This window comes from Scyliorhinus canicula, chromosome 16 (assembly GCF_902713615.1).
Source record: "Scyliorhinus canicula chromosome 16, sScyCan1.1, whole genome shotgun sequence".
Lineage (NCBI taxonomy): Eukaryota > Metazoa > Chordata > Chondrichthyes > Carcharhiniformes > Scyliorhinidae > Scyliorhinus > Scyliorhinus canicula.
The window spans coordinates 126,686,097-126,700,586 of NC_052161.1; the positions used below are offsets into that span (position 1 = coordinate 126,686,097).

Genomic DNA, 14,490 nt, shown 5'->3' on the forward strand with positions numbered 1-14,490 from the left:
CAGCATGTTTCTTCTCATTATTGACGCTCATTCAAAATGGACGGACGTTCATGAGATGAAGACCACGTCCTCCTTAGTCACAATTGATAAATTGATGTTCGCAATGAACTGCACCCACAAGTGAAGAATTTCAGCACTTCATGCAGACCAGTGAGATTCGGAACATGAGAACAGCCCTATCACGCCTTAGATGGGTTAGCTGAAAGGGCCATCCAGTGGTTTAAATCTGCTCTGAAAAATATCCTCTGCCTTTACAACTTTGGCCCATTTTCAAACGTACAGAACAGCTCCTCGTGCCACTACAGGAGTTACCCCTTCTGAATTGTTCATGGGAAGGCGTCTTCAGACAAGACTTTTATCTAATATTTCCAAATTTGGCGGGGAGGGTGGAGGCAAGATGTGCAGAACAGTTATCATGACTCCGTCAAGGTTGAGGTGGCTGTTCAAGTAAGCAATTTAGTTTATGCGAGAAATTTCAATACTGGTCTGAATTAGATCCCTGGGATGGTCGTGGCCAAGACGAGTCTAATATCATAATGTAGTTGACTTACAGGGAAGGGAATGAAGAAATATGTGGTTCATCTGAAGAGAAGAGAATCATAGAATTCCTACTGTGAAGAAGGAGGCCATTTGGCCATTGTGTGTGATGACCCTCTGAAAGACCACCCTACCTAAGCCCATTCCCCCACCCTCTCCCCATAACTCCACCTAGGGGCAATTTATTCTGATCAATCCACCTAACCTGCACATCCTTTGGACTATGGGGGGAAACCGGAGCACCCAGAGGAAACCAACGCAGACGCAGACTCTCCACGCAGTCATCTGAGGTCAGAATTGAAGCCGGGTCCCTGACTCTGTGAGGCAGAGGTGCTAACCACTGTGCCAGCGTGGCTTAAATAGATTTTTTTTCTTTTCGTCCCATTATAATATTTGCTTTGATATTTGGTTTGTTTAAATAAATTTTACATTTGAGCTGAAAGTTGAACATTCATTCAGCCAGTGTCATTATCTCTAATGGTTAAGCATTTGCAGAATGATGGAGTAAGACAATTGTTTTAGTACAACGTTGTTTCCTCCTTTGGCAGTATGCACTTTCACCTGGCTGTTTTCTTCGAAAACATCTGTCGAAAATTACTTAAGGAACGGTTTTCAAATCAAAGACATTGATTCTGTATAGGGATGACAGATTCCAGGTATCAGCCCCACCTATTTAAAAAATGGCTGTACAAGCTACATCAAACAGAATTCATGACGGACCTACAGTAGCATCACCCAGTCAAATCAGTGATTTCTGCAGCAACGTGCAGTGAGTGGAGGATAGTTACCTAGGTGTGAAATCATTCCCAGCAGTGATTAATGGGAATTGCGGAATTATCTCCATTCTGACTGGGAATCATGGTGTCACAAAATTAAACCCTAGTGTGACTAACACCACTATTCAATTATGGGAAAATAATCTCTGATTTTCTTTGTCCCAACCGGATCCTCAAAGGGGGGCTCAAGGTATATCTCCTTCCAGTGCATAGCAGTGCTTGGGTTCAATCAATGCAGAGGTTGAAGACAGTGTGGGGTCAGCCTAGACCAATATCCTTTTCAATTGCTTTTGTGCCAGTTTGAGCTTCAATGAATTTGGCAGGTTGATTGCATTCAGGGAAGGGAGCACCGTCACCTCTAAATCGACACATTTTGGGTTAAAACTTCACCCCAGGGACTTGACCACATCATCTGGCGCTTCTGTGCATTATGGAGGGTGTGACGTTAGTTACATTGATGCCTTGTCTACCCTTTAAAAGCTCCGAGGACACGATTCAAAGAAGAACAGGGGTGTTCTGGCCAGCATTTATCCCTTAGCCGACATTAGTGGAGCAGATTATTTAGTCATATATCCCATTGCTTATTAAAACAAGTTATTTGGCCATTGTCACTTTTGAGACCATGCTGTGTACAATTTGGCAGTTATATTTCCCTACATTACAAAAGTGGCCACACTTCAAAAGCTACTAATTAGTTGTGAAGTGCTCTGGGATGTCCTGGGGTCATGAAAGGCATGATGAAATCTCATGCATGGGAGCTGCAGCAGTATTCCGATTCCAGATGTTGAGACGGATGCCTGTGTGTGGGTATAGACTAAGCCTCTCCTATAGCTCTGTATTGTGATGGTCTGTGTTCAATATTACTGGGAAGTTACCCGAATATTATGACCCTTTTATTGTTGTAACCCAACAGTTGTAAAAGTGTGAAATTTTCTTTTTATTTTGCTCTTTGTCTAATTCATGCTTCTAATGTTTGGTAGATTATAACCCAAATAGAGGTCTCAAAACTATCCCTGATTTGTTAGTTGAGAGCTTGGAGAATGCAAAAAGGCTTGCATCAATTCCTGTAATTGGGGTATTTTGTTTTGAGTCGAGGAAAATCTGTACTACTTGATATTGTGTCTGGTAAACAGATGTGTGTACAGTTCCATTTTAGTGTGCTTGAAGTGAGGACTCATTTACAATGAGTGTTTCTTGGCACAGAGGATAAGAGCAGCATCTGGTGCAGCCCTGAAATTGCAGCACTGATTTATGTCCCACTCTTGGTGTTGATTGTTGCTTGCTTGCTTGTAATTACCATATTGGCCTGTTCAAGATCTGCATATCTTTCTCCATGTTGGCTAATCCTGTACACTTTTTTTTTTCTTCTCTGCTGGTATTTCTCCTGCAATATTTGACGACAATCACGTGCACTTACTGTTTTACAGGTGAAACAGAGGGAAAATGACGTAGCGTTGAAACATTTTCAGAAGGTTGTGCGAGCCTTGGAGTCACTGAGCATGGAGGAACGGCAGTTTGCATTAGTGAAAGGTCTCTTAGCGGGGAACGTCTTTGACTGGGGAGCCAAAGCTGTTTCAGAGTAAGTTGGACTGTGAACAGTTGGAAGTTGTTGCACTCTGTAATATTTTACTGGGCTGGTGAAATTTTGAAGATGCAGAGGATGTTTTGTTTCTGGATGTGTTGACTAGTGCCCAGCTTTTGGATGAATCCTGGTTCACGCTTCCCTCAATACTGGTTTGTTGAGGTTGCATCTATAATATCTAAGTAGGCCTGCTCCGATTGGGTAACCTGACCTCTTGGGCAGCAAGCAGTCTCGATGATTTAGTTTTCTATGGACTAAGTATATACTTTGCTTCTTTTACTCCTATTTTTTTTCTCCTCCATCTTGGACGAGGTGTTCAGCACTGGCCTAATGGGCATTCTTTATGTCTCGGGTTTTAGACCACAAATGTTTTGCAGCCCATTTGACTGTTGGGCAAAGGAAGGATTGGAACCAGGTCTCCAGTCTGCTGTCATTTGATATCTGCACCAATGCGTTTCCCAGCAGGGGTGACTTTGTCGTGATCAGCTGTGGAAAATGGAACATATGGGATGTGATTCTTACTGTAGCTCTGGAAGCTGTTAGTAAATTGAGCGTAGACCAAAGATAGAACTTGATTCACTGTCACAAGAGGTGCAAGCAATTTTACAAGCAAATGAAGTACTGATTATTGAAAGGCGCAGCCGTACCACAGTCCCAGTAATGACATGTGGCAAGCCATCTGAAAACCGTTTTCTAGTTTCGTATTTGCTATATCCTGTACCTCAATCTTTTAAATCATGTTTTTTTTTGTGTCACATTTAGTGTACTTGAAACAAATTCAGCATTCGGTTTTGAAGAAGCAAAAATGCGATTACAAGGTAAGGAGCCATGAGACATTATTTGCCATTGTAAGAAATTAAATATAATTCAGCTCTGCAAATTAGATTGATATCCTGTGTGCCTCGGTGTTACACTTTGGAGATTAAGGGGATTAGAGTAATTGAAATGTAAAAGAATTATTGAAATCACCTCTTAATTATAATTCTTGTCCCCAACCCACCTGCTTCCCAAATGTCCCTGACATGGCTGTAATATTATTTGGTGAGGGATGGCGTTTGCTCACCTGTATACTCAAATGGTCATTCGTCAACGTCTTGGAAAGAAGGGGAGTAAATGAAGAAGAAAAATAATGCAAGAGTTTTACCCTGAGTTAACTCAGTTAACTTTAATACTAAAAGACTAAAACACCCCATTTCCCCCAAACTGCCTTCAGAAAATAATGCACAGAACATCAGGATTGTGCAAATCTACACTAAGGAAAGCCAGGTTAATGTTTCAGGTGAAGCTCCTGAACCTTGCTGAAACATCTCCTTTTGAAATGTTAGCCTGTCTTTTTATCTCTTTAGGTGTTTTACCATCTATCTATGACAATCGTGATTTGCCTTTTAGTCTTTGGGACTGTTAGTGCATTAACCCACGGTACTGAATCTGATGCTGAAGTTCCCTTTTAACAAAGAACGAAATACTTGGGAGCCCAATCCTAAAGGAGTTTGATGGAAGTAACTAACAGAAATATATGTTCTTGTGTTTCTCAGCACGTCCGTGGCTGGTGGATGCATATAATGATTGGTTAGAACGACTTAAGGTAGGAATTTGTAGAAATAATTCAATTAATTGTGTTCCTTTGTCAGGACACACTGTGTAGTGCTCCCGAGTACTGATAACAGGGGTTAAAAATGTAAAATATTTGCCATTGGTTATGATGCATGGGAGTGAGTCGCTAGGTCGTAATGTAAAAGGTATTCATCTGAGTATGCAGATTCATAAGAAATCATTGCAGTCAATCAGGCCAGTTCCAAGGTTGAAAAATAATATATGATGTTCTAACACTCGTGCTTCTATATTGTCTATTCTGCTAAGCACCAATGCAGTTCTTTCTTGAATTTGCAGACACTGGCCCTCCCCATGACCTACCCGAACGATCTGTTCATTTATTCATCTCCTATTTTAGTCTATAATGAATGCAAAGCATATAGACTATTGTGTAAAAGGCTTAGGTCCACATTTCTACAAAACCCATTAATACTTAGCACTATTGATGAAAGCTTCATGATTACACCTCTATTTGTTTTAGCTTTTAATTGTGGTCTACTGTGTACAGAAATGGAACATATTACGTGACTTTTAGATAGATGTTAAGACTCTGATGCGCTTAACTGGTTAACTTATGCAGAATTGATCTTGGCATTTAAGAATGTTAAAGAGCTTCTTGAAAATAAATGACAGGAGCATTCATGCTGCTTTGGTGTTCTGGTGGTTTGGTATCATGGCTGCCCAAAAGCTCATGCTTAAACTTTTTAAAAAGACTTCAGTTATGTTTGTATAACTCATAATGTCCTGGGTTTCCTTCTTACACATTCATCATGAGGTCAAAGAGTTTCCAGAGCCAACTAATAAACCAATCTGCAATCTCGGGCTTGATGCATAAAACATAATCATAGAATTTACAGCACAGAAACAGGGTATTCAGCCCAACTGCTCTATGGCAGTCTTCATTTGAGTCTCCCTCCCATCACCACCACCTCTTTTCATCTAACCATATCATCATAACTGTCTAATCCTTTCTTACTTGTGTATCTATAGAACTTCTCTTAAATGCATGCATCAAATCAAGAAAATGATTTTAAACGGGCCCTTTGGCTCATTGAGCTTGTCCTTCTTGTATTTCAGTTCATCCAGTCTCGTATACAGTTGTCAAACTGCATTTTGAACACTGCTATTTCTTTTGATTACACTGCTTTAGTGGTTAGATTGTGTCAAACAATTAGGATAGGGGAATAATCTTCTTAGAACTATTTTCAGATTGGCACACTCTAATACTATCAATCGGAATGAATTAATACTCTGGACTTGCCTTGTCTGTGCTATTTAATATTTTGTGTACCTCAATGCAATCTTCCATCTTAACCACCTCAAAATAAAGAACTCCAGTTTCTCCGTCTTTTCCATGTACCTCATCCCTTTTCAACTTGAGAATCATTCTTGCTCTGCTCTGCACCCTCTATAGTGCTTAACAGGGCCGGCTCAAGGCACCGGCAACTCGGGCTGTTGCCCAGGGCGCCAGAGACTCGGGTCCCGCGCATGCGCAGTTGGGCCGGTGCCAACCAGCGCATGCGCGGTGGCCGCCCGCCCCCAGGGCGGCCCCCCGGCTCGGTCCCCGCCCTCGGGTCCGCCCGGTCCGCCCCGCCCTCGGGTCCGCCCCCCCGCCCCGCCCTCGGGTCCGCCCGCCCCCCGCATCCGCCCCCCCGCGTGTCCGCCCCCCTCGGGTCCGCCCCTCCTCGGTGCCGCCCCCCCCTCGGGTCCGCCCCTCCTCGGCCCCCCCCCCCCCCCCAGGGCGCCGAAGTTCAGCTTGCCCGGGGCGCCAGCAACCCTAGAGCCGGCGCTGGTGCTTAATGGTCATTTTTGAAGTGTGCAAGCCAGAATTGCCCAGTTTCTTGATGCCTGATTAATCTTGTACATATAAAACAACACCTTCACTCCTCTGATTCTCTCTTTTTCCTGAACAATCTATGTTCTTGCATTTTCCTTCTGAGACGAGCCATAATTTCACACTGCCTACAGTGTCTTCTTATCCTTTTGCTACATATGGTTCCAGTATTTTAACGCTAATATTTCTAGTATTCAAGGAAAGTTTTTTTTTCTGTTCCTTGCCTTTTTTTTTAAAAATAGCCTTTTTTAAGACCATTTAGATTTTTGTACAGCTGACATTTGATTGTCTATTTGTTTGGGACCATTCTGCCCACTGCACAACCTGATCCAAAAGTTATTGTTGCCATTCATCTGTGATGTCATAGAATCCCTACAGTGCAGAAGGAGGCCATTCAGCCCAAGAAGTCTGCACCGGACCTCTGATGGAGCACCCTATCTAGGCCTAACTCCCACCTCATCCCCGTAACCCCACTAGGGGCAATTTAGCATAGCCACTGGTGCTGTGATGCGGGTCACTGGTGTTGTGAGGCAGCAGTGCTCACCACTGTGCCGCCCCTAAATGTGGCACATTTATTTTGTTCTTTCTATTTTCTGTGTTGCTGGGAATTGAATGGAATCGGTCACATCTTTCTTATTATTAATCTAACTCTCAACCTTTTTTAAATTTAGAGTACCCAATTAAGTTTTTCCAATTAAGGGGCAATTTAGCCTGGCCAATCCACCTAACCTGCACATCTTTTGGGTTGTGGGGGGGCGAAACCCACGCAAACACGGGGAGAATGAGCAAACTCCACATGGACAGTGACCAAGAGCCGGGGTCGAACCTGGGACCTCTGCGCCGTGAGGCAGCAGGGCTAACCCACTGCGCCACGATGCTGCCCTCCAACATTTTTGTTTTGTGAAACAACCCGAATGTCACAGAATTATAAAAATGGTTACAGCACAGAAATCTGGGCCATGGCGAATGCGCTAACTCTCTGCAAGGGTAAATTGGCTAGTCGTACTCTCAGTCCTTTTCCTGTGTGCCTGAGTTTTTCTCTTCAGGTGCTTAAGCAATTCTCTTTTGAATGTCACAATTGAATCTACGACCATGGCACTGAGAAAATTCCAAACAAACTGCGTAAGAAAAGGTTTTCCTTCGTGCTTCTATTAGCTCCTTTGCCGTTCATCTTGTATGCCTGTCCTTTGGTTCTTGACCCCCTCTGCCACTGGGAATTATTTCTCCCTCCCTGCTTTCTCTAGGCCGAGCATGATTTTGAACCCCAACAATCAAACCTCCTTTCAAAGGTCTCTGAGAAGAACAGCTCCATCTTCTCCAATCTATCTGTGTAACTGAAACCCCTCATTCCTCAAAACATTCTCCTGAATCTTTTCTAGAACCTGACTGATGCCGTCAAATTTTTCATAAAATGTGGTGCTCAGAATTTATTGGACATCTACTGACGTTGAGGCTAAACCAGTGTTTTATAAACGTTCACCATGATAGCCTTGCTTTTGTACTCTGTGCATCAGTTTATAAGCCCTAGGCTCCTGTATGCCTTATTAGGCACTTCCTCCACCTGTCCGGCCACCTTTAATGATTATGCACACATACTTGAAGGTCTCTTTGTTCTTGCACCCACTTTAGAACTGCACCCTTTATTTTGTATTGCCCCTGCCTTCTTCCTACCAAATGCATCACTTCACACTTGTCAACATAAAATTTAATCTGCCAGATGTCTGCCTCTCTATATCCTCTTTAAAGTTTATCACCATCCTCCTCACATTTGACAATACTTCCAAGTTTTTGTGTTGTCTGCAAATTTTGAAATTGTGCCCTGTACGCACCCAAGCCTAGGGCATTAATACATATCCAAGGGAAGCAGCGCCAATCCCGGGGCAGCCCACTGTATACCTTGGAAACCCGGGGTTAGTGATAGGACACGTAGGGCAGCTGAATACATTCCAAGTTCAAAACACGAGGAGTTAGAACCGTATGAACTCAGCAACATGTCTACAGCCATAAATCATTCCCTGATGTCAGTTATTCATTGTACACAATGTCAGCTCTCTTCAGTTTCTGTCAGTTTAATATGCCAGCAGTGACTTGTCAGTGATGCCAATAACGTCTGTTGTTAGTACCGCTGTCTTACTGAAACATAACACGTGATCTGTCAGCAAGAAATTCTATGTCTAATTCTTATAGATATCTACATATCTTTATGATTAGAGATTAAAATGCAGAGGCAAGAAATATTCAGTGATCAAATACCAAACCGTACTGGCTTTCTCTTGCAGGGTCCTCCTCACAAATGTGCCTTATTTTTCGTAGATAATAGTGGAATAGACATAATTCTTGGAGTTTTCCCATTTGTCAGGGAGCTGCTGTCCAAAGGCACAGAGGTAAAGTATTGCATTTTGTTCTGTCTGATTGAGAAATAGTGAGCAAAAAGACGTGATTATTCTGTGTTTTAAAAAATTCTCACTCCCCTGATTACCTTTCTTGGGCTGTCCCAGATGGTTTTAATGGTACATTTTCTGCCTAGTTGGCATCGGAGCCACATTAGTGTTCAATATCTGAACTCTGCTGAGTTAGTTGGTGACAGTCAGGGTGGCAGTAGCGGGCACAGCTGTTGAGCTCTGTGGCACTGGGATAACGAGGGGGCAGATTGGTTTCCCATCATTAATTGATGACAACTGCTTGGCGGTGAGTCAAAGGAGGACAGGACAAAGCTCGACTCTCCATGACTGTCGGAATTGCGAAGCTGACAATCTGGCTGTAGACTCGTTTGTAGCGAAGGTTCATGCGGGCAAGACTCCAGAGAGCAGCCTACATTTGGAAAAGGTTAGGGTGATGGGCTGGGAATCAGGAGAATCGGGAAGAAGTTAGATTATTTTCTATTGACCAAATTGCTCCTCATTCTTCTTCGCACTGGAGTTAGGTGGTTGGAAGTGGCCAGATTCTAGCCCTTTTATCAGTGCCCCATGTTGCTAACTTTGTCGTTGGCTTAACATGATGTCGCCCCACTCCCACCGTCCCGACATTAATCTCTAGATGGTAATAATTGGCTAAAACCTGGGTTAACATGCGTGGGGGTGAAATTGTCAATAAAATTATTGAAAGTAGGAACATTCCCTGCCGCAAGTGCTTTATTCTAATTAGATTATGGGTTCTGTATTCAGAGTGGATTCTCATTATTTATATTCCACCGGCATGTAAACAAGTTCTAAAGTGCAACATCCACTAGAAATGTTCAATTATCAGCAAATGAGGTCCATTTGTGAGATGTACCTGTAATCTAACAAGAACTGCAACAGCACTTGTTATTGCTCAGATTAACTCTGCTGCCAAAGTTGAAGGACCAAGATTCATTTCAGCTTTTTTAAGAGGAAGCAAGACGGACAATATTATTTATTCATCCTAGTTTCCTAATTTGCCAAAAAAAAAGCTTCAGGTAATTTCTGACCCCGATTGTCAAAAATAAAAAATAAACGCATGTTACACGTGAACAGATATATCTGAGCAGTTACTTTTATTTTGTACTGATGTAGGGTGAAGAATCATTTGAATGTGTGCTGTTTGGATGCTGCAATGCGGCTCAACAATATTGGACTGTGCCAACTTCTAACTTGCAGAAATCTGCTTTGTGTGCATGTTGACAAATATTTTGTAGTTGTTTTACTCCTGTGCTATCATCAGTTAGGAGGATGTACAGTGCAACACACTATTTTCTGTGTGAACACCGTGCTCACATGCTCTTGTAAGACCAGTTGCTAATGATGTGTGGAGTGGGTGGATATAGGATTGACTTGTGTGTTTCCCTCCTGGGGGAGGTTGCTTATAATTGTGAACAATAATTGTTTCTGCTCAATCTCGTGTACTACTGTTGCCAAGTCTTTAAAAGCGTGTTGTGCGTAAGTGAACAGACTCTTCCTTCTCTCTCTCTCTCTCTCTCTCTCTCTCTCTCTCTTCCCCCCCCCCCCCCCCCCCCCAATAATGTCCTGTGTATGCATAGCCCCTTTCCATATTGTCCTGTGTATAAACAGGCCCCTCTTGTATTATAAAGTCCACAAACCAAATGCATTGCACATGTGCTCGGGCTTTATAAAACTTACTTGGGGGTCTTGCCCTTGACACACAAACAACTGCCATGTAATATGGCCTTAATCTTCCATAAGTGTGTTCAGCTTTTGAAGCAGAAAATGATTTTATAACTTCAACATTTTAAAAGATGCCTAGAGTCTAGCACCAGTCTGTCATACACTGAATGTCAGTAATTTATAAATTTAAAGCAACTTTAAAAAAAAAAAGTAATTGACTTGAAACTTAATTTCTCGGGTGAATTAAATCTTAACAAGCAGTTGCATTTACAACAGGGTGTACTTGCGAACAGTGGTTTTTAAGTGGCTGGATAAGACTGGCAACTTAATTTTACGACCATTGTGTAGACTCCAGATTGTGAACAAGGCCACAAGAGATTTATCTGTATGTTCAACAATTGAGAGCTATTTAATACCTCAAACCTTAACACACGATTGTGCCTGGCTGTGTGTTTGGCTGACCTGGGTGTGATGTTGTTTGCTGAATCAGAGGATGCACTGCTTGATGACTGGTTTGTCAGCAAAGTGTGACAGGGAAGTGTTACGGGAAGCAAGTGTGACACTTGCAGGAAGGTCTGTGCTGCGCTCAAGACGTTCAATAGGAATACACATAAATCTACAGACTAAATACCATTTAAAATTCTCTGGCTACCTCCAGCTGGTCCGTAAATGCTATTTTCGCATGGTGTATAGCAGACCAAAATGGAAATACAATGTTTTGGAGGGAGTAAATCATTTACAAAATATATGTATTTTTGGGATCCATCGACCATCTTCTGAGCTGGTGGTGCCTGTGCCAAGGCTGACCATGCCTGCCAGCAATTGTGCCAAACTGCTTTATCGTGACCATGCCATTTTGCTGATGTCTGATTACCTCCCGTTGTGTCTGACTCCTCTGGGGGCTTCTCTTCCACTCCCCCATTCCAACTCCCACGTGTAGTCAAATGTACCAAAAGGTAAGTTGCCATTCAGTGGCGTTCTACTTTGGTAACATGCTACACCCGCTGCATCATTACTAAATGGTTCAATGTGATGAAGGGATTCTTCTGAGTCGTGCATCACTTATATTGGCTTTTGCAAAACATGTCTAAACAGTACTTTAGTGGACCTGTTTTACCTTTAAGCCTGCCTGACATGACTGTCTTCAAATGCAGGTCATTTTAGCCAGTAACTCAGGACCAGCACTAAATGATGTTACCTGCAGTGAGTTGGCAATAGTTACAGAGAGGATTGCAGCAATGGATTCAGTTATCAGGTAAGCAACTTGACAGTTGCATTGACTAGTGTTGCCTTTGGCTTGGGTAGAAGATTGACTTGTGGCTGAAGGAGTACTGATAAAATTGGCACTTGCCTTTTCAATTTTCTTTATAGCATTTGAGTAAAATTGCAGAACTAGTAAGAAAGAGTGCAACTAAGCTGGGTATCGCTTTCAAAGAGCTGATAAAGGATGGTGGGCCAAATGGCCTCTTTCTGTGTTACATGATTATGTGTATCCTGGAATGGAGAACAGCTGGTAAGCATTGTCTGTTAGTTACGTGGTCTGAACTACAGTCATTCCAGTAACATGGCTGGTTGATCCTTGCCTGGAAAGTGAGGACAAGACCGGTTTCAACTGTGGCACCCTCCACTGTCGAGTTGCCTTCTGTTGCAAACATCATCTGGGCTCAGACCTGAAGAAGGCCAGGTCCTTCTGGAATTGTACCTCAGCATGAATGCACTTTTAGTGGATGGAGGGGAGTAGAGGTGAGCAGAAGATTTCCTGTACAATCATAGTGTTGTGTTTAAACACTAGGGCTGGAATACCTGCCACATTTCGCCAGATTGAAATTGGCAGGAACCCCAGAGCTTTGGCTAAAAATGCCACTTTCCACTGCTTCAGTTTTTTACCGAAATTAAGCTAGGAGGTTCATGCAGAAATTCAATACCTATGCCTTTAAGATCTATTTTTGTGCTGTTGTTAGACCATCCTTTATTCTTTTGTGAGTCTGTTGTAATGATTTAGCTGCTTATCTCTGTCCCTATTCCTCCTTACAGAACAGCTTTACAAGAAGATAAATTATTGTTAGTTCAAAGTGGTTCCAGTTCACCTTGTCTGGATCTGAGGTAAGGTTTCTTCTTTTTTTCCCCCCCCCCCCAATCTTTTAAAATGTAAAAATGTAAATGTCGCCACAGCCCCAGAGGACCATAGGTTGCTCTCCCCTTAGAGAGCTGGTTGGTGGGGATTTAGCCTGAGAGTTACCATAACCTCAGGCAAGGTTGGCAAGGTGGGGCCTCGATGATTAACCTCAGCTGGAAAGCGGCATGGTTCGATCCTGGCCCCGGGCCACTGTCAGTGTGGAGTTCGCATGTTCGCCCCGTGTCTGCGTGGGTTTCACCCCCACAATCCAAAGATGTGCAGGGGTAGGTGGATTGGCCACGCTAAATTGCCCCTTTTTAAAAAAACAAAAAAAAACGTTTCTTCAATGAATAACCTCCACTAGAATGTGAATTGAAAGGGCGGCACGTGGCCCAGTGGTTAGCACTGCTGCCTCTCGCGCTGAGGACCCGGGTTCGAATCCCAGCCCTGGGTCACTGTCCATATGGAGTTTGCGCATTCTCCCCATATCTGCGTGAGTTTCACCCCCCACAACTCAAAGATGTGCAGGGTAGGTGGATTGGCCACGCTAAATTGCCCCTTAATTGGAAAAAAAAATTGGGTACTCTAAATTTAAAAAAAATGTGAATTGAAACTGCGCTGTTGGCGTCACTCCGCATCACAAACCATCTGTTCAGCCAACTGAGCTAACAGAATAACTTTTATTTAATTAACTGTCTCTCTCTCTCTCTCTCACTAACCTTGAAACTTTTGCTTTCCTTTTCTTCGCTCTCTAATCTGCTCATTCTCTTTCATATTTTGTGTCTCTTGCGCAGAGGTGAAAGCATAATTAGAAACTGAACACTGGCTTATTTATTTTTCCTTCATAATAATCCAGGACTGCTGTCCCAGTTGTAGGATCGAGACTGCAGACCTAATTGAGGTCAGCTGTCTGGCAATAATTTGGGAGCGTTCTGCTCTGTGTGGTCAAGTTGCCTGTAGCAACTGAACCATTGGAGAGTTGTTGCCCTTTTAAAAACGTTCTGCTGCTATGCTCTTGCTCACACGGGCTGAGTAAATCTGCCAAAAACTGCTGGGAGGGGAGAGAGAGAAGGGACGATTGTTGTTTGCATTTTCTCTTGCATAGATTTTAAAACCTTTTTGCAAGGGGAAAATAAACAGCTCTCATCCAATCAGCAGCTCTCTGTGTCAGCTTGATGGAGTTCGGAACTGACCAGACACCCGATTGTGAGTGTGCACCCATATCTGACCATCCCATCGCCTATAATTTAAGTGAACTTTAGAAATATTATTACCAAAACACTGAACTTGCATATGTCATCTTCACACTCTGACCAGCTGAACTGAACAAATTGAACTGTAAAATTTTTCATTTTGCTTTTGACTTTAATTAAATGACTTAGCGTTTGAGTCGAATGCCGAAGGGCATAAGCCTGTCTCTGGTGTTAATGATGTAGGTGATCACACGAAGTGCAATTTTTTTCCTGCAGCACTGTTTTATAAACTAAGAGAATGGTACAGTTTATATCCTGAGCAGGAGAATACACAGATGTGATGCTTAGGGTTTACAACAAGAAAGCGCACCACAGTAACATTTTTAGGATATTGCACGGTGCGGTCGCTGTTATTTGCAGGTTATCCCTGTTAATTGTCAAATTATGCCCAGCAAAGTCTCTCAATCAGAAAATGAGACAAATTGCCAATTATTTTGTTTTTGGTGATGGTGGGGACTGAGCGGAGAACGTTAGTCTGGGCACAAGGAGAGCTCCCTGCCCCCTTTCAAATCCTGAAATGGGACCTTTTATGTTGGACTAAACAGACGGGGCCTTGTTTTAACTGAAAGACAACAGTACTTCACTGTTGTGCTCCAGCCCAGGAGAGGGACTTGAACTCACAGACTTCTCAGTCGGGTAACAGTGTTTACCAACTCAGCCACCCTGAGAGCGAACAACTGACAAAACTGTGCCACGCATTGTGTTCAGGTCTGGTTG

The 14,490-nt window shown here is 42.9% G+C and overlaps 1 protein-coding gene across 8 annotated transcripts in view; it reads left to right on the forward strand.

Moving 5' to 3' along the window:
- pank4 (pantothenate kinase 4 (inactive)) overlaps window positions 1-14,490 on the forward strand; it is a 71,054-nt gene that overhangs the window by 53,218 nt on the left and 3,346 nt on the right. For 6 of the 8 annotated variants that reach the window (XM_038821256.1, XM_038821257.1, XM_038821261.1 and 3 more), the window contains 6 exons: window positions 2,741-2,892; window positions 3,658-3,713; window positions 4,431-4,480; window positions 8,602-8,706; window positions 11,559-11,659; window positions 12,439-12,507. In XM_038821256.1, the coding sequence (XP_038677184.1) occupies window positions 2,741-2,892; window positions 3,658-3,713; window positions 4,431-4,480; window positions 8,602-8,706; window positions 11,559-11,659; window positions 12,439-12,507 (533 nt within the window). Of the gene's footprint in view, window positions 1-2,740; window positions 2,893-3,657; window positions 3,714-4,430; window positions 4,481-8,601; window positions 8,707-11,558; window positions 11,660-12,438; window positions 12,508-14,490 lie in introns of those variants that run through there. The other 2 variants (XR_005463692.1, XM_038821260.1) reach the window with 2 other exon arrangements.